The sequence below is a fragment of the Telmatherina bonti genome (genome assembly GCF_933228915.1).
Source record: "Telmatherina bonti genome assembly, chromosome: 6".
Classification (NCBI taxonomy): Eukaryota; Metazoa; Chordata; class Actinopteri; order Atheriniformes; family Telmatherinidae; genus Telmatherina; species Telmatherina bonti.
This window is the reverse complement of record NC_136624.1, coordinates 11998410-12017812: the sequence shown is the minus strand read 5'-3', so window position 1 is coordinate 12017812 and position 19403 is coordinate 11998410. Positions and strand designations below refer to the sequence as shown.

General features: G+C 41.8%; 1 protein-coding gene across 2 annotated transcripts in view; it reads right to left on the bottom strand.

Annotated features, from left to right (window-relative positions):
* Positions 1-18328, bottom strand: part of rnf123 (ring finger protein 123) — a 94132-nt gene extending 75804 nt beyond the window's left edge. Inside the window, exons 1-13 of one of the 2 annotated variants that reach the window (XM_079242586.1) lie at positions 18188-18328; positions 16044-16155; positions 15843-15927; positions 8705-8784; positions 8524-8627; positions 8391-8445; positions 4971-5056; positions 3948-4034; positions 3810-3877; positions 2518-2643; positions 2202-2316; positions 1960-2064; positions 290-415 (exon numbers count right to left, since the gene is read on the bottom strand). In XM_079242586.1, the coding sequence (XP_079098712.1) occupies positions 290-415; positions 1960-2064; positions 2202-2316; positions 2518-2643; positions 3810-3877; positions 3948-4034; positions 4971-5056; positions 8391-8445; positions 8524-8627; positions 8705-8784; positions 15843-15927; positions 16044-16125 (1119 nt within the window). In that variant the 5' untranslated portion in view covers positions 16126-16155; positions 18188-18328. Of the gene's footprint in view, positions 1-289; positions 416-1959; positions 2065-2201; positions 2317-2517; positions 2644-3809; positions 3878-3947; positions 4035-4970; positions 5057-8390; positions 8446-8523; positions 8628-8704; positions 8785-15842; positions 15928-16043; positions 16159-18187 lie in introns of both variants that reach the window. The other variant, XM_079242587.1, reaches the window with a different exon arrangement.
* Between the last annotated feature and the right edge of the window lie 1075 nt (positions 18329-19403).

Sequence of the window (19403 nt, the reverse complement as noted above, 5' to 3'; positions counted from 1 at the left end):
CACATGATGTTATCTCTCTTCACAGAAGTAAACCTGATCCAAAGCATCTGTTGCCAAAGTGATACAACAATTTTTAGATGTTGAAAAATCCAAGCTGAACCTGAAGTAACCTCAATAAGACTCTGATCACGAGTTCAGACTGATTTATCTTTAAACCCTCGCTTTTCAGCTGTGTAAAGCAAACGGAAAGAAAGTTGTCTCATCTCAGCAGTTATTCAGGTGATCTTGTTTCTGTTTGGATGCTGAGGCGGACCAGCATCCCCATGGCAACCACACGTTTCATATTTACCTCCATCAGCAACCAGAAGAGGTCCAACAGCTGCTGAATGAGTGGATGTTCGTCCACAGAGCCTCCTCCCTCCAGGATCCCCAAGAGGAAGTTCATCAACACGTCCTCCACCAGGTACACCTTACACTGCAGACACACACCAACCCAACAGTCACCACCTCCACCAACACAACAAACCAGCAACAAAACCTTTCACACTAGAAGTCTTGTTCTATCTTGAAGAATAAGCTATAAAAGTTAAATCAGAGCTGCTGCTGATCTGGAACTGGAAGCATCTTCTCATCCTGCGTGGTGTGGACATTTAGTCAGCACAGCTTACATAGAGCAGAGACAATGCTGGGCTCACGCAGGTCTTCTCAGATGGAAAAACTAAATCAAATAGAGGAGACTGATATATCATGGTTTTTATTTTTGGTTTTTTTTTTTTTATTCTACGCACATGTGAAGGTTCATCATCTGCTTTTTCACTTTGTTTAAAAAAAAAAAAAACAGGAAAGAACAAGTCATTTTCTGACTGATTCCCAGCAGGTGGCAAATTAAACGCTTCTCTTTGCTGGTTTCATGGAGAAGCAAACATCAAATTGTTCAGAAGTGTTTTTTCCAGGAAACAAAATTAAGAAATTATTGAAATTAAAAAAAAAAAAAAAAAAAAAATGTTCAGCTGTGAAGGATCAGAATTTGGACTAAGACTCAGCAACACTTTTGTTTCTGATTTAATTTATCTTTTCTGGATATGATAAAACACTGATGTTACAGTCAACCAACCAACCAACCATCCATCCATCGAATTGAATCCAAATATGATGCTGGAGCTCCAAGCTGGTTTTCGTTATTGGACACAACTCAAGACTTTTGTTCAAATTCAAGAAGATGTTTTGTCTGATGACCAGCAGGTGGAGACAAAGTGACAAAAACGTCTCCAACTTGTATTGTTGAGATCAGCAACGTCCAACTATTGTTCTTGAGGATTGCTGTCTTGCAGGATTTAGAGGTTTTGCTGCTTCTTTTCATCCCAAAGTAACTGAACATATTCATAATAATTAGATTTATGATCATCTTGGTCTCTATGACATCAAAAAATGGATTCCCAGTGTCAAATGTGTTACTATGACAGAGTAAACTACAACTAAACATTTTAGAGGCTGCTCTGACACACCCTAAATAAGTGATCATTTCTCTGCAATAACAAACTCTGTCTGAACCACCTTGGTATGAAAATGAAGCTAATACCGGTGGGATTTCAGAGGTGAAGCATCACCACATATATATGATCTATGTTTGGAAAACAGGAAAAAAATGAAAGATTTCCTCTTTTGTTTGGCATTTTATAGTATATAACTACATTGAAAATCTGCTCTTGATCAGTGATATTGGGGACTAAGAGGTTAAGTTCTGCAGCAGCTTGTTGAAGATTCAGGTCTGCTCAAATCTCTAAAAACTGCAGGGCAGCGACTTTAAAGGATCAGTATTTGACATCATTAGATTAGATTATTGACAAGAAGCTCAACACTGACAATAATGACAATACTACAATACTTTATGGTCGTTTAAAAGTTCTCCTACATGTTCTACTTTCACTTCTTCTGTAGTGGATCGACACCACATGAATCACGTTCATCATCTTTTTTTATAACACATCAAACGTTTAGAGAATAACTGGGCCTCCTCACCATGAGGGGAGAAAAGTGGTTAAAGATGTGAGCCAAAGTGACGAGGACGGTGGGCTCTCCGTGAAGCCTCCATCCTGCAGTGTCCTTCTCCAGCAGCTTTTCCTCCTGCAGATACAAGAGACGTTGTTAAAAATGCAGCAGAGGACGACGTGTCCTCCAAACTCTGACCATGAACAGGAAGTGATGGCATTCATCAGCTGATGAAACCCGATCGGTGTGTCAACAACAGCGCCGGCTCCCACCTGAGCATCGATGCCGGTGGACAGGACGTTCTTAATGTAACCCAGCAGCTTGTGAGCCTTGGTCAGGTCTGCAGCTGGAGGGTCCTGCAGGGGCAGGTATCCATCCACAGGGTATGTGAGTCACACTTGGGTTAAAGACTTTTTCTTTACATTTGTTTTAAAGCAGGCCGGTAGTGACAGAATATTCTGATCTAAACAGGACGACCTCTGACCTCCACCAGCTCCTCTGACTCAAACAAAGATGTGTCTAGTTTAACATATACACGTTTCAGGCTGTTGATGGATCATTCCCAGTAGAGACAATCTGAAAGGATATCTGAGCGGCCTGCTGCCAAAGTTAAAGGCCACCGACTCTTTGAAGGAGAGGCTGATAGCGGGGAAGTAGGCGACACCGGGACCCATCTTGATGTTGGTGAAGGCGGTGCCCAGAGACTGGCCGTTCCTGAGGACAGAGCAGAAGTTAGACCTGCAGCGTCCATCAGCTTTACTCAGCCACAGAAGGAAGGAACATTCACTCTGAAACAGAAACCATCAGGGAATCTCCACTTCATCAGGAGTAATTCAGAACAATATCCTGTTCAGATGTCCATCATTCAGTCATAAATAATGACGTTTGAGATTGGTCAGATATTTTTCCCTCTCACTTTTTTTCTTTCTATCTTTACTTTTTCCTCAGGTTATCAGATTTACTGACGTGGGGTGCATCAAGCTTGTGTATGACCCTAAATTACTATTATACATAACATAACAATTTATCTTTGGTGTTAAAAATAATGTTTTCTGCTAATGACATGACTTTATATTTCTTTGAACTTCTGACAGCAGTGGAAAGAATTTTGTCAGGTCTGCGTGCATCTTATCTTAGCCGCTTAAAGCTGGAGTAGGTAATGTTGGGGAGTTAGTAAGATTTGAAAGTGGCGCACTGTCTTGGCTCCTCCCCCTCCAATCAATCTGTTTGAGACACGCCCACCCCACACTCCACCCCCCACCCCACCTGAACTTGCACATCGCAGCAGAAGGCCTTTTCCACCAATAATTTTCTCTTTCTCGGCTGTTTAGCATGAGGAGGCAAATAAACCGAGCCGGGTCGGAGAAATCCTTCCTGCATTTTCTCAGCCATGTTTGCCTTCCGAGTTTCTTCTTCACTATTTTGTATTTTCATCCTAAGACGCTATTTATACGCAGGGTGTGGCTGTCAGGTATGCGCTGCTGGAGAGGGAGGAGGGGAGCCGGGAGAAGAAGCTTACGATAAATAAGAAATGAACTTCAACTCGGCCCAAACGTTTGGATTGATCAGAGATTTTACAGATTTACAGTAAACTGAGGGGTCTAACTATATTTCTTATTGTTCATGATTACTATCTATATATATAGACTACTATCAGGAGAGGAACCACTTCACCCAGAGTAAAAAAAAAATGTATCTGAGTGAGATTACCAACTATAGCTTTAATCCAATAAGGATGTCGGGAAGCTGGAGTTTATCTCAGTAATAACTGGGTGAGAGGCAAGGTACACCCTGGACAGGTCGCCAGTGCATCCCAGTGATTATCATCATCACCATAGGTTATCATAAAACTGGAGACAGTCTGAAGGAGGAACACGTACAGGCAGAAAGTGATGGTTCCTTCATCCAGGTCAATCAGACAGCTGACGATGTCCCCGGCCGCCCACGACTGCAAGGAGGAGAAACACGTCAACATGCGCTAAACACACACAAACACACACTCACGCATGTAGTTTTACCTTTCCATAGTTGGTGGTTGTGACATTCCACTTCCTAACTCTGTTGCCATCGTAAGCGTACGAGTCTGGGGTGTCGCCAACTCCCTCCTGCACACACGACCAACATCTGTCTGATTCTCCCAGAAATCTTTTCAGTTTTATCTTCAGCTCATCACAAATTAAGTCACATTAAATAAAACCAGTTCATACTGAAAATTGTTTTTAATTTCTGGTCAGATCTGATTTTGTCCATTTAAACAGCCTCAACATTGTTGGGAACTTGGCGCAGCAGGAACCTGTTTCACGGGGAACCTTTTTCACTGCTGCACCACTAAAGAAGCACCAGAGCAGCTCCGTTAACGGAGCTGTTGAGGGGTGAAAATCAGCGGTGGAATGCCATGTAAAAGTATTTTATTACTGTATCTAAATAATTTTTTCATGTATTTGCATTTTACCTCAGTATATGTAGATGTTGATATTTTTACTCATCGTTTAATAACTAGGTGAGATGGGAGTGATGACTGATGTGTTACAAGCTGTCGACTTCTATCTGAAGACAACATGGTTGTCACTAGTTTCTCCATTACCCTTTTTATGTAGCTGTAACGTCAATCAATCAAACTTTATTTATAAAGCACTTTTCATGCAACCAGCAACAAAAAGTGCTTTACATGATAAAAAAAAAACAATTTCCTTAGTTTCTGTTTCAACCGCCATAGAGAGCATCACCTGGGCAAGACCCAGGCATGCCGGGGTCCACACAGCAACTACCAGTATATGGCTGCAGTGCAGGACCCCCAGCCACAACCTGGTAACAATCCTGCAGGCAATGCCCCTGGTGTTGAGGATCCCTATGAGGAAAATACTGGAACACTAATTATGAGCGTCGTAGTAAGATGGGATCATTTAAAGAATAAAAACTGTCAGATATATTCTGGGTCAAACCTCCCAGAGAAACATGATGGTAATGTCGTCATTCAGAGTGAGTGTGTGTGTGTGTGTGTGTGTGTGTGTGTGCATGTGTGTGTGTGTGTGTGTGTGTACCTCCTGGTTGAAGCGACAGTTCAGAGTACACCAGCCGATTTGCATCAGACCCTGGGACGAGATCAGAACCTCGTAGGCCCATTTCCCTGCAGACACAGAGGAGCTTCAGTCAGGTGTTTTGCCATTTTGGCAGAAAACATGAAGAGCGGAAACGTTTTCATTTAACTGCAACACAGATGAGATTTATTTTATCTCCAGAGGGACTTTTGTAATGTTACAACAGGATTTTTACTGAACAGAAATAATTGTCCTTCTGCGACGCGGACAGAACTCTCCACAGCAGGAGATATCCAACATTTTGGTACAGACTCCACTTTGTCCTCTTTCTAGATGCTTCTGTGTTGCATTACAGTCCAGTCTGTTGTCCAGCTGAACTCTGAGGTCCTTGTATTCCTCCACCGCCTCACATCTTCTCTCAGGATGTAAATGGTGCTTTGTTTACTCCTGTTTCTCCTAAAACCCACAAACGTATCTTCTGTTTGCATATAAGATGCTTCTGCATCATCTCACACTAATAACAGTCTGCAGGACTTCCATGATGTGAGGTAGAGGGATGGCAACCCTAGATCCTGATGGCGGCAGTCCTGCAGGTTTTACACGTTACCCTGCTCCAACACAGCAAATTCCAATGAAATTGCTCACCTGACAACAGCTTGTTGTCAAGTTCTGCTACAAAGCATGTTGACCTGTGTTTCTTAAAGGGGTGCTTTCATGGTATTTGGAGTTTTCTGAGCTTTCTACAGTGTTACAGTGTTGAATCCTCATCAGACATGTGAACGGCATTGTTTTTTTATCACCTAAACACATGTTTGAGTTTGAGTTCCAGCACGCTCTCCGTTCGGTTTCCATGGCGATGAAAAACATGTCGTTTTAGAGAGTTTTTTTCTACTTCGAAATCCTTGTGACGTCCCGGGGGATAAGGTTCGGTGATTGGTTACCTTCTACTGGTTAACAAGGGCATGTACAAATACACCAGGCGGGTGGAAAACGTGGGATAAAGTTATTTCCAACGATGGCTGGTGAGTTTACCAAAGAGAGACATCCTGCTGCATTCGTTGCTGTGGGTTGCTGTTTTCCACTTCGTTTTCAGGGTCTGATTCAGGTTCCAACATGTAGGGCTGTATGCTATGTGCTGACATTGGATTTTGTTTTTTTAATTGAGTTCATATTAGCCTAATCCTTCTGTTTATGAGATGTTACAATGACGGTGAAAGCAGTTGTGGTGCGCGCTCCTGATGTAGTGCAGTGGCGGGAGGCGGGGCTTAATGCGGAAGAGTCTCAATCCACTCCTTTTGCCCACAGGCTGATCTGACAGCCTACGGAGTGGGTCGGTCTGAAGTAAATAAAGCGATTTGTGACAATAACTCCATCAATCCCAGCCCTTCTGGGCTCAGAAATAAAAATAAATTAGCCTGAAATGCACATAATAGTTCCACTTTAACCAACTTTACATGTTTTAGATCTTTCTGTACTTTCAGGCGCCTGACAGAAATTGTTTGCAGACTTGCAATGAATTTGACAAGCTGTTCAATGAATCTGAATCAGGTGTGCTGGACTTGGAAACTTCTCAAACATGAAGGACATGGAGTTGTGAGGAGCAAAATTAAGAAATCCTACATTAATCCTTATCAGGTGTGCTGCAGCAGGAAACCTGCAGGACTGCAGGCCTTCCCTGCAACTGTTCTGTAGTCTTTTGGTTTAAATGGTGGGAATTTTAGGAAGTGGAAACAAAGCAGGATGTTTTCCACATCGCAGGAACTCTTGTCTGACTGAACATAGTAGTTCTGAGCAGGTTTTCAGCACCATCTGGACCTGCAGCCATGATTCGGTTCAGTTTCTTCTTCACTCGACTGCAGGAGACAGAGCTAGAGGAAAAGGAGATCTCAGTATGTTCTGATGATGACAGCTGGGTTTTATATCCTGTTCAGAGCCTGTACTGCATTCTAGAGATATGTGGTTTAATAAAAAGTTATGAAGATTCAGATCAAAGCTCAGAAGAAGAGGAGGCAGGGAAAGGACCAGATGTGGCTGAAATGAATAAATCCTGAAACATAAAACATGTAGGAATCTAAAACTGTCCATGATGTACCAAGTTCTGATGATAAACATTAATGGTTCTGTTGACATAAAGCCATAAACAGGTTTTAGGAAGAGTGGTCCGGATGAAAAACAAAGTCACTGCAGGATGAAGGCAGCTCAGCGCTGAAGCTCTGAGGAGGAATCGATACAGCAGGAATATGCTGCACGTACAAAGCATGAAGTCCAGCTGAGCTTCAGAGGCCAAAGTCCAAAGTAAAGCAGAGCAACAGGATCACTGGCCAGAACCAAAGCAGCAGCTCAAGAACCAAAACACAACAGAAGAACAAGGAGATCAGCCTCAGAGATGGAAACTTCTGAACTGGGATCATCTCACTTGTTTAATGAAGACCTGCACCCAAGAGTGAAGATTAATTCTGGATAGTTTTTCATGACACAAATACCGTATTTTTCGCACTTAAAAGCCACTCATTTTCATGCCTATTAACCTGGTGCGCCTTATGTGTGTGCTGAATCCCAAAATCTATAAAAATGTTGGGAGATTTTAGTCAGCGCTCTGCTTGATTGACAATGAGGCGTAATACGAGGAGAAAATGAAAGAGTGGCTGAGAGACATTTAGGTAAAGAGACCGGATGTTTTTTTGTTTTTTTTCCCACGCGTCACCGTCTCTGTTGATCCGCGACTCCATGCGCGCCCATATTACCACTTACATGAAAAAAATGTAATAAAACAAATTAATTCTGGGCTCGTCATTATCCCAAAAGGACTAAAGAAAGAACTACAACTGCTGGACATTATCATGAACAGAGCGTTTAAAGTGAAGTAGCAAGCATCATGGGAGCAATGGATGAGAGACGCGAACACTGTCATGAAGACTGGGAAGCAGCGTTGGGCGCGCTACGCCACCATATGTGAGTGGATTGTGGATGCCTGGGCTAACGTATCTCCATCGATTGTTCTCTGAGCTTTTGCAAAAGCCGGTATCATTGCTGAACATCCACACAGCAACGACAATGACTCTGACAACAAAGAGAACCCGGTACGCTTGACGGCAAAACTGTCCAGCTGTTCGATTCCAACACAGAGGATGAGGACTTTGACGGATTTGTTCAAACAGATTGATAAAATAAAAATATGTGTGTATTTTAAAATAAGTAGGCTACCGGTACTGTTGCTGAATGAAGTTCAACCAAACTCACTTTTTTTTTTGCTTTTGTTACTTTGTTTTACTGTTGTTGCAGCATGCACCCAATAACGTGGTGCTTAATGTGTGACCTGAAGACAAAAATAGGCTCCATAACTGAGGCTGCGCCTCATAATAAAGTGCACCTTGTGGCCAGAAAAATATGGCAGTTTTATGATTTAAAAAGTGAAAGTTTTACCTTTAAACACACATGTGGTGGCTCTGATGGAACTGAAGTTGCTGTGGCCGATGACCTGCAGAAACATGATGCAAAAATCAGTCAGTGTTTCATCGTCTCCACCTGCCTTCCCTCCATCTCCACCGGCCCTTACCCCCAGCAGGTCATCATCTACAAAAAGGAGCCCCTCAAAGCCGCTGGTGTGATCCAGAACCACAGGTTGTGGACCTAGACGACCCTCGACATTCTGATCTGGAGCTAGAAAACATCGATGAAGGTTCATGTCATCAGGTTCCTCTGCACAAACATCTCAGTCTTTTAGATTGTTGCTTTACCTCTGCCATCTTCACCATCCTCTCCCTCTGACAGCAGCTTCTCCAAGTGGCTGCCCAGATCCTGGAAACCGAGAGGCTTCCTGCACACACATGAAGACGGGGACCAGATTCAGAACTAACACTCGTGCAATCAAGTGACTAAGCACATGACCGCCTAAAAAAGGAGGACAGCACCTTCACTTCAGACAAGAACCAGAACCATCAGTCTACTAAAGTTCCACTGAACAGCAAAGACAAACAACACAGACTGGTTCTGTTCTGACCTGCGTAGGCATTTAAAGTTCTGAAGCCTGAAACCAGAGAAGTCCAAACTGAGCAGAAATACTCTGGTAATAACACGCCAACAACCAGGCTGGATCCAGAACCAGAACCACTGCTGTTCAGACCAGCAAAAACTAAAGCAGGTCTGAACCAAGCCAACAGAACAGCACCACTGTTAACAACATAACATCAAATATCAAAACACCTGGCAGTAAAACCAAAGAAAAACTGATTTAAAAATAAAACAACAGAGTTATGCTTGCTCTAAAACATTAAGAAAAACAGAAATGTTTCGACATGTTGGCAGTTTTCTCTGTAATCCATTCTCTTTCTGGAGATATGGCCATGTGTGTGTTGTAATTTTACCACTTTGGAGCATGGAGGGTTAAAAGACTAGAGGGGAAAAAAAAAAAAAAAAAAGTTTAACTGGTTTTGAACTATAGGAGGATTTGAAGTGAAACATAAAACCGGCTCTGACCAGTTCTGTTCAGTAAGAAGTCACATTTAAATAAAGTGACTTGTTTCAGCGTTTAATAAAATTCTCAGTATTTTTATTTATGCTGAGTCAGAGCTGACTAAGTCAAATGAACAGTGTGTTGACTGGACTTGTTTTCAGCACTCTCTGTCTTTAAGCAGACAGCTTCAGGTTTCCTTCAGCAGCTCTAAAAATAAACACGCTTACCCCAGGATTCATACTTTAAAGGCTGCATTCAAACCTCCCCCCTGCCTGTCCCAGTAAACCGTCCCTCACTTTCCCACTCCAGGAAACCGATCTCCACCTTCCCGTCCCAGTAAACCGTTCAATACCTTCCCGCTCTAGTAAACCATCCTCCACCTTCCCATCCCAGTAAACCATCCTCCACCTTCCCGTCCCAGTAAACCATCCTCCACCTTCCCGTCCCAGTAAACCGTCCTCCACCTTCCCGTCCCAGTAAACCGTCCTCCACCTTCCCGTCCCAGTAAACCATTCAATACCTTCCCGCTCTAGTAAACCATCCTCCACCTTCCCGTCCCAGTAAACCGTCCTCCACCTTCCCGTCCCAGTAAACCATCCTCCACCTTCCCGTCCCAGTAAACCATCCTCCACCTTCCCGTCCCAGTAAACCATCCTCCACCTTCCCGTCCCAGTAAACCGTTCAATACCTTCCCGCTCTAGTAAACCATCCTCCACCTTCCCATCCCAGTAAACCATCCTCCACCTTCCCGTCCCAGTAAACCATCCTCCACCTTCCCGTCCCAGTAAACCGTCCTCCACCTTCCCGTCCCAGTAAACCATTCAATACCTTCCCGCTCTAGTAAACCATCCTCCACCTTCCCGTCCCAGTAAACCATCCTCCACCTTCCCGTCCCAGTAAACCGTCCTCCACCTTCCCGTCCCAGTAAACCATTCAATACCTTCCCGCTCTAGTAAACCATCCTCCACCTTCCCGTCCCAGTAAACCGTCCTCCACCTTCCCGTCCCAGTAAACCGTCCTCCACCTTCCCGTCCCAGTAAACCGTCCTCCACCTTCCCGTCCCAGTAAACCGTCCTCCACCTTCCCGTCCCAGTAAACCGTCCTCCACCTTCCCGTCCCAGTAAACCGTCCTCCACCTTCCCGTCCCAGTAAACCGTCCTCCACCTTCCCGTCCCAGTAAACCGTCCTCCACCTTCCCATCCCAGTAAACCATCCTCCACCTTCCCATCCCAGTAAACCATCCTCCACCTTCCCGTCCCAGTAAACCGTCCTCCACCTTCCCGTCCCAGTAAACCGTCCTCCACCTTCCCATCCCAGTAAACCGTCCTCCACCTTCCCATCCCAGTAAACCGTCCTCCACCTTCCCGTCCCAGTAAACCGTCCTCCACCTTCCCGTCCCAGTAAACCGTCCTCCACCTTCCCGTCCCAGTAAACCGTCCTCCACCTTCCCGTCCCAGTAAACCATCCTCCACCTTCCCGTCCCAGTAAACCGTCCTCCACCTTCCCGTCCCAGTAAACCGTCCTCCACCTTCCCGTCCCAGTAAACCGTCCTCCACCTTCCCATCCCAGTAAACCGTCCTCCACCTTCCCATCCCAGTAAACCATCCTCCACCTTCCCATCCCAGTAAACCATCCTCCACCTTCCCGTCCCAGTAAACCGTCCTCCACCTTCCCGTCCCAGTAAACCGTCCTCCACCTTCCCATCCCAGTAAACCATCCTCCACCTTCCCGTCCCAGTAAACCATCCTCCACCTTCCCGTCCCAGTAAACCATCCTCCACCTTCCCGTCCCAGTAAACCATCCTCCACCTTCCCGTCCCAGTAAACCATCCTCCACCTTCCCGTCCCAGTAAACCATCCTCCACCTTCCCGTCCCAGTAAACCGTTCAATACCTTCCCGTTCTAGTAAACCATCCTCCACCTTCCCGTCCCAGTAAACCGTCCTCCACCTTCCCATCCCAGTAAACCATCCTCCACCTCCCCATCCCAGTAAACCATCCTCCACTTTCCCACACCAGTAAATCGTCTTCCAGGAACTGGTTAAGAACCAGTTGCAGTAAATGTCTCCATCAGAATCAATCAGTTGAGGTTCGTTTCCACCAACGGGTCTGTCTCAGAAAGGACGGTTTGGTAAAGCCGGATCTCTGTTTCCACAGCAAACTATACCATGACCTGGTACGCAGGGCATTGCGATATATGCATCAACATGTCACAGCAGCACAAAACCTTTCTTTTTTTTAAAATCATTATTAATAAAACGTGCAAGGCCATCATTGGATCATAAAAAGAACGTTAGACAGAAACAAAGAAGAAGAATGGTCCATTAAAAATGGATCTCAATGGAAGGGGTCCCATAAGTTATTATTCTGCCATGTTTCTCAGGTTTTTCCTTTGGAAATGTTTAAAAATGCAAACACTGATCTGAACCTCTTGGCGGCAACAGGCTTTAGTCCTTTCACACAGACACAAGTCTGGTTCTGGTTCTGGCACTGCCTCTGTTCTAAAGTCTCAGAACCTAGGTGCTTTCTAGTGAACTAGCCTACGTTCACACCAGTTTAACCAGAACCAAAGTGGAAGTAAACAAACATCTCAGAGATTTTGTCCTGAAAGTTTATGATTAAGACCTCAAGCTTCATTATGACAAGCATTTATGGAAACTTTGTTGGTCTGAGTGCAGCTGACTCATGATGTTCATATGACTGTCACACCAGAAAGATGGCAGGTACTAAGACTGAAGAAGCAGATTTATAAAACTTATAATAAACCAGAGAAACCAATGTTTTAAACCTGAACGAGGCACAGTGTAACATGAAAACAAAATTATTCTATGTGATTCGCTGCACTGTGGCCTCACAGCAAGAAGGTCGCTGGTTCGATCCTTGGCTGAGGAAAGGTTTGGTCAGAGGCCTTTCTGTGTGGAGTTTGCATGTTCTCCACGTGTATGCGTGGTTTCTCTCCGGGTACTCCGGCTTCCTCCCACCGTCCAAAGACATGCATGTTAAGTTAATTGGTTACTCTAAATAGCCCCTAGGTGTGAGTGTGAGTGTGAGCGTGAGTGGTTGTTTATCTCTGTGTGGTCCTGCGATGGACTGGCGAGCTGCCTAGGGTGTACCCTGCCTGTCGCCCAAAGCCAACTGGGATAGGCTCCAGCTTCCCCACAACCCTGAATTGGATTAAGCGGTTTAGAAAATGAATGAATGAATGTGATTCGCTAACTGTGTTTAAAATTGATATTTAGATTTAAATACAATTTATCACGCAGGCCTAACCTGCGGCTTCCTAACATAAAATATATATTCAGATAACGGTGAATTTCAGATGTTAGCATGTCAACACGCGCTAATAAAAATTGCCTACCAAGATTTTAATCTGTTGCCCAGCGATATAACACAGCAATGTTCATGTTTTACTCTAAATCGTTATTAAACTTTCTTCAGGGTCCCCCGCAGAATTCATTTTCAGCCAAGTACCTCCTAAACCAGTGATCAGTGGCATCGAATCTCAAAGGCAAGTTTCCTGCTTCAACATACCTGATTCAATTAGTGGGTCATCCAGAGGCTTGTGCACAGCTGAAACATGCTGTTGTTCACTTGGACCAGGTGTTTTGGAGCAGGAAGCATCTAAAACTTGCAGGACTGTTGTCCTCGAAGACCCAAAGTTTTAACTAAAGAACAGGCTGATTTAAAATATGCTAAAATAAAATGTTTCTAACATATTTAATGTGAATAACTCATGACTACATTCATGGCAAACCTCCTCTCAGACTGTTTTCATGGAAAAGTGTGTTGGCAACATTAAAGTTGTTTTTCCATCCTTCAAAGTTTCGACACAACTCGTCTGTTCCTATTTTACCTGCTCTGCAGCAAACCGTGTCATCAGACTGAGATTTTAGTTTTTCTGATGAGTTTTTCCCCATCATCGTCTTTGCCAGAACATCAGGACTTTGTTTTTGCATTATTACATTTTGGCCTCAAAGATACCAGCAAGGAAGTCGCCTCCAGGGCTTTCTGATGAAGTGGTGGCTGTTTTGTCTGTGAAGTGATCTGAATTCAGCTAATTTTCTCAAAAAGAAACTTCGGGAGTTTTAGCTTTGTGTCAATCTGCTGCTGGAGGTGTTCATGCTTTGTGCTGTAGCAAGTTAGTTTCTAACCACATAAAGAACATAATCCCTTAAGTGGTCTGCAGTTCATGGATGTAAAAATGTTCACCTAAATGCTGACAGAGGTTTACTTACTACTAGGGCTGTGACAATATGCTATTGTCCTGATTCGATTTAAATTGCAATTTTTACAATTCTTCGACGTTGATTTCTGCAGACTAAAAACAAAACAAAAAAAAGTACAAAACTTTTTTTTCCTCATCAATTTTCTTAATATCAGTTAGGAAAAACCAACACAGTAGTCAGACCATCATTCTGCTGCTATAATGTCAAAGAAGACAAGTAGAAAGATCAATAAAAATGACAAAAAATGTGTAATGGGTTATTTTTATTTATTTTTTTTAAAAAAACATCAATTTAACAAAAAAATCTATTTTAAAATTGTGATGCCAAAAAACCCTGATATTCTAGTTCTTCGATTCAATTTCCCACCTCTTCTCACTACATCACCTGCTTCAGTTTTTCGCTCTTTTTGCAGCAGCATGGCTCCGAAAGTTCAAGCCATTATTCCAGTGACTGACAGGTGATATCATCTGGTGTCAGCCAAAATGTATCTAAATCCAGGTGTCGGGGTGGCCTGTTTTAGCTTTAACAAAGAATTAAAAGGAATACTAGAGATGTCTGATATTATTGGCATACCGATATTACAGCTCAATATCAATATTATAATGCAATATCAGAAATTATCGGTATCGGTTTTTACTTTATTAATGACATAACTTTTACAGATCATTTATATATTATATATCAAACTCTTCAGCTACGTCTCCGGTTTACATTGCGTAATACAGAGAGAAGATGAGTAAGTTCTTGGGAGGGCTGGGGTCGCTGTTGGAGGAACCGGGGCACCCTACCAATATATTGGTTGGGGAAAAATTGTGTATGGTTATCCTGGTTGAGAGAAGACTTGTTCTCCAACACTAGTTACTATGGTAACTGAGCTGGGACTCATTTAAGCCACAATGACGGTACAGAACTTGATTAGCTTAATCCTAATTAATTCCCTTAATCCTCCTTCATGGAATACCCCCCAGGAGTGTCTTGAAGTACCACAAGGGACACATGCACCCCTATTGGAGAAACCGCACTCTGAATAAATAATTTCAGGGTTTAATCGACCTCATTTAGCCAATCCCAACTTTTAGTGGGTGGTCTTTCAGAGAACTTATGACTATTTGGTCTGGATTTTTTTTCTTGGTTTTTAGTATATTTTGTTGTAACTTTATTTAACTCTGACGTTCAGGTGAAACAAACCTTTGATGTCATGCTTTTTCTTTTCCAGTTCCAGTTATGAACCAACTTTTCTGGGGTCTGAACGCACTGGCCTACTGAAAATTAGGTTGAAAAACCGACATGAAGACATGCTGCTGAAAGAAGGACTGAGCTTTCCCGATGTTCAAACTAAAAGGATCACCTGATTTCTGTTTTCTGGAGTCAGAGTCCTGTAGATCAGATGTTGGGACCTGCTCCCCTGCAGGTTTTAGTCATTTTGCTTTTTCAACACATCTGATAAAAACGGAGCAGATCTGCTAAGCGTAAGCGCCCTCTTCTCAGGTTCCTCACTATTATGTTCATGAGTCGTTCATTTGGATCAAGTCTGAACATCCATGGCCGATCCCGGATCTAGCAGACTCGGTTGTGGATGATGCACATCTACTGAACAACATCAGACCGCAGCCTGAATTCTTCAGTCTCGGTCCAAACCTAAAAACTCAACCTTTCAGAGCTTGTTCTAAATGTTGGTCCAGGTTCTCTCCATGGAAACTAGGTTCTCATATATTTAGTTGTCATGACAACCATGTGTCTTATCTATTTTGTGATGTGAAAGTTCAGCTGTGGTGTTGACTGGTCCACAGTTTAACCTCAAAGTCTGGTTTATCACTGAATTCTGTCCACAAATAAAGTTCCTATCGGCTCAGACAGCCATAAATCCCAAGCTACTAAAGATGTCAATATTCTAAAAATCAATCAATCAATCAACACTGCTTCCACTATACCAGATGACACAAATGAGAACAGGCAGTAGAAATGTGGGAATACAAGCTTTTCCGAACTGGATCATGAAAACCAAACCAGTGGACTATCAGGTTTTAAACTTTGATGAGCAGCATGAGGACTGGATGATAAATTAAGTTTTCAGACTACCAGGTATTTAGGAATCCTCTTTCCCAAATGGAGTGTGTTCAGTATGTTCAGTGTGGTTGTTTTGAATTGAGGTCATAAATGTTTATTTGCGATGAGAGGAAAGTCCAGAAAGTTGTTACCTGAGCGGGGCCTGAGCAGGTCCCTGTTTGGTGGAAGGAAACACATGATGCAGGTAGTCACTCAGCAGCTTCTCATTGACGATACCTGATAAATAAACACAGCATGTGGTTTTCACCATCTTTCAGCACAAAACGTAAAGAGCATCAGGTCAGCGATGAACCTGTTCCCCGCCAGGATGAACCTGGGCCATGTCTCAGTACCTGTGGATCTGGGTTTGTCCATGTCTGAAGCCAGCCTGTAGTTCCGGCGGGTCAGAGCAGTGCCGCCTCCCTTAGTGCTCATTCTGTCCAACTGGATTCACCAACCCATAAACTGCTGGCAGAACACAACCAGAGAGCAGTGAAAACAAACATGTGGATTTCATAACTTCTCACAGAACTTCTGTCCACCAGTTCAGACTGATCTGAGCTCAGTTTCACATTCTGTCTGGACCTGGATACTACATCCAGAACATGACTCACTAATTTCACAACTCATACACCAGTAATACTAACGTACTATCGTTTCCAGTACTACTGCCAGCTGATATTCACCACAGGAACACAGAACACCATTATGCTTTCATTGCTGATATTTAATACAGTACACAGACCACAGTGTGGTAAGCTTTTCATTAGTGTCTACCACAGTAAACAGAGAACGGAACACAGTAGTACTTGTACTTCTGACACATACTAATTTAGACACATTTAGACACATACTTAATATACACAGTTGTGCTCATATTTATTCATACCCTTTCATTAAAGAAGGAAAAAAAAACAGCTGCGTGTAAAATAAGCTGGAAATTGTAATAATTGTAATAAGCTGGAAAAGTAATAATAAATAAAAATTTTATGAAAATCATTACATTATATTCTAATTCTGGTTCAATAGAATTTTTTTTTTTAAAAAAGAAAACAAATAAGATAATTTATTACATATTACATCAGTCATAAACTAATATTTTGTTGAACAATCCTTTAATGTTTTCGCTCCAGTCAGGTGTTTTCTGTTCCTGTCAGTCAGACTTCTGCACCTGTTGACAGGTATTTTGTCCCACTGTTCAACAGAAAAGTGCTCTAATTTGTCCAGGACCAATTTGTTTGTTTTTTTATTTCTTCCTTCAACTCAGTTAAATGAAAAAACAGTGTCTTATATTACTAAACTATATATTTTTGCAAATTTTTAGTTATTGTTCCTTTTTTAAGTCTCCAGTTATTTGAGTGACTGTTGTAAATTCAGCCTTTTCTTTAACGAAATACAATAATACATATGAGCACAACTGTGTATGTTATATACATACATATATATACATATACATACATACATACATACATATATACATATACATACACATATATATACATATACATACATATACATATACATACATATATACATATACATACATATATACATATATATATATATATATATATATATATATATATATATATATGTATATATATATATATATATATATATATATATATATATATACACATATACATACAGCAAAATCTAATCGAAAAATCAAAAATCTGGATTTTTTCTGCTACAAAATTTTAAAATCAATTTTTTTAACAAAAAATCATTTGTTTGTTTTTTCAAATAAATAAAACTAATCCATGATCATCTTTTTATGTAATTTTGATTGTTTTTATTGATCTTTTTATTTGTCTTTTGGGGCTTTATAGCAGCAGAATGATGGTCTGGCTACTGTGTTGTTTTTTTCCTAATTGAAATCAATGAAAAATGACGAGCTAAAAACAGTTTTATACATTTATTTTGTTTTTAATCTACAAAAATCAGCAAGATCGAAGAATTGTGAGAATCGCAATTTAAATCGAATCGGCATCCAAAAAATCTGAATCGAATCGGGAGAAAAGCATATTGTATATCGTCACAACCCTAATGTGTATATATATATATATATATATATATATATATATATATATATATATATATATATATATATATATATATATATACACACACACACACATACATACATATAGTAGATGAAGAACCCCTGGGTTTACTAATTGTATTTATCAGAGTAGCCAGAGTATACTGTGTTACTTTTACTGCTGATATGTGATGGTAAAGTTGCTCTCTCCAGCTGCTAGCCTGCTATCAAACCCCGTTAGCTGAGCCCATCTACGGGTTGTCTTTAAACACTTCAGCCGAACTCTAGATTGAGGTCAGTAAGATTAACACACCCAATTTAAAATCTCACCCGGTTCGGCTCGGGTCTCCTGCGGTCTGCTACCTGTCAGTAAGTAAGGCTAACACGCTAGCGGCTCTGGAACACCTTGGCTGAGGAGCAGCTAGCAGCTACCTGACAGCAGCCTTTACTCACCGCTTCCAGCCGGTTGACCGGGCCTCTCCTCCTGCTATGACCCTGGGCTGCGAGCGACAGTCCGACAAATTAAGATGAGATGTCCCGCTGTCCACAGCTGAACGCTAAAATTCCCACAACAGTCTTCTCTGCTTGTCGACGCCTCTCACGCTACGGAGCGCCGCCTGGAACAAACCAGCTGTTAAAGCGCGAGAGGAGCAAGAATGCACGCGCTTCTCTGTTTATTTTAATCTACATCTTTATGATTTAATATAAACTTTGAAAAATGGTTCCGATACACGTTTTGTAAAATAAAAAAAGGGGGAAATTAAAGCAAAAGTCATAAACATGTAAATCGAAAAAGAGGACATTGCTGTTCATAATAATTAAGAAATAGGTAGATAAGAGAACAGACAAACTAAAGTTCAGGAGAAAGTAAAGCTGAAATACGCTAGAAATTCGTCCATTTAACCGTTTTTACCTTTATTACTTTTAATTTTGTTGTCACATTTAAATTCAGAGTGAATTTAGCAGTTTCACTAGATAGATAGATAGATAGATAGATAGATAGATAGATAGATAGATAGATAGATAGATAGATAGATAGATAGGTCGTTTTTAGAAAGATCTATCTATCTATGACATGCTTTATCTCCAACTCAATCTGTTGGTTTCCTTATATAGGCTATTATGAATTGGCTTTCATTGTGGGGTTTTTTTTTCTGTCTGTAAAGCGTCTTGAGATGGCATCACCGTGATTTGACGCTATATAAATAAAGTTTAATTGAATATATCTATCTGGGGGGAGGCAGATTATTTTTGCACCGAACATGATTTACACATTTAACTAAATAATTTGCAAACATTCATTTACCGCTGCAAATATGTATAACTATTTAGAGCCCATAAGTCCATCAGATGGCAGCAGAGACACAGGAGAAAGAATTGCCATTACGATCTAATAAATGAGATGTAGGTTTGTTATTAAAAGCTCTTCTCCGTTTGAGTCATTGTTGGTTTTGTTAGTGTTTCTCCATCCCTTGATAGACAGATCACCTGCCCCACCCAAACTGGTCTCACCTGCTGCTTGTTGCCAGCTGCTGCCAGCTTCTTTCCCAGGGTCTACATACATGACAACCGTCATGTTTGTGCAACAGTTTTAATTACGGTGTCTCTAAATGGACAAAAAAAACTGTGTGTGAACATCTTCAGTTCCAGCTTTGTTTAATGAGGCAAA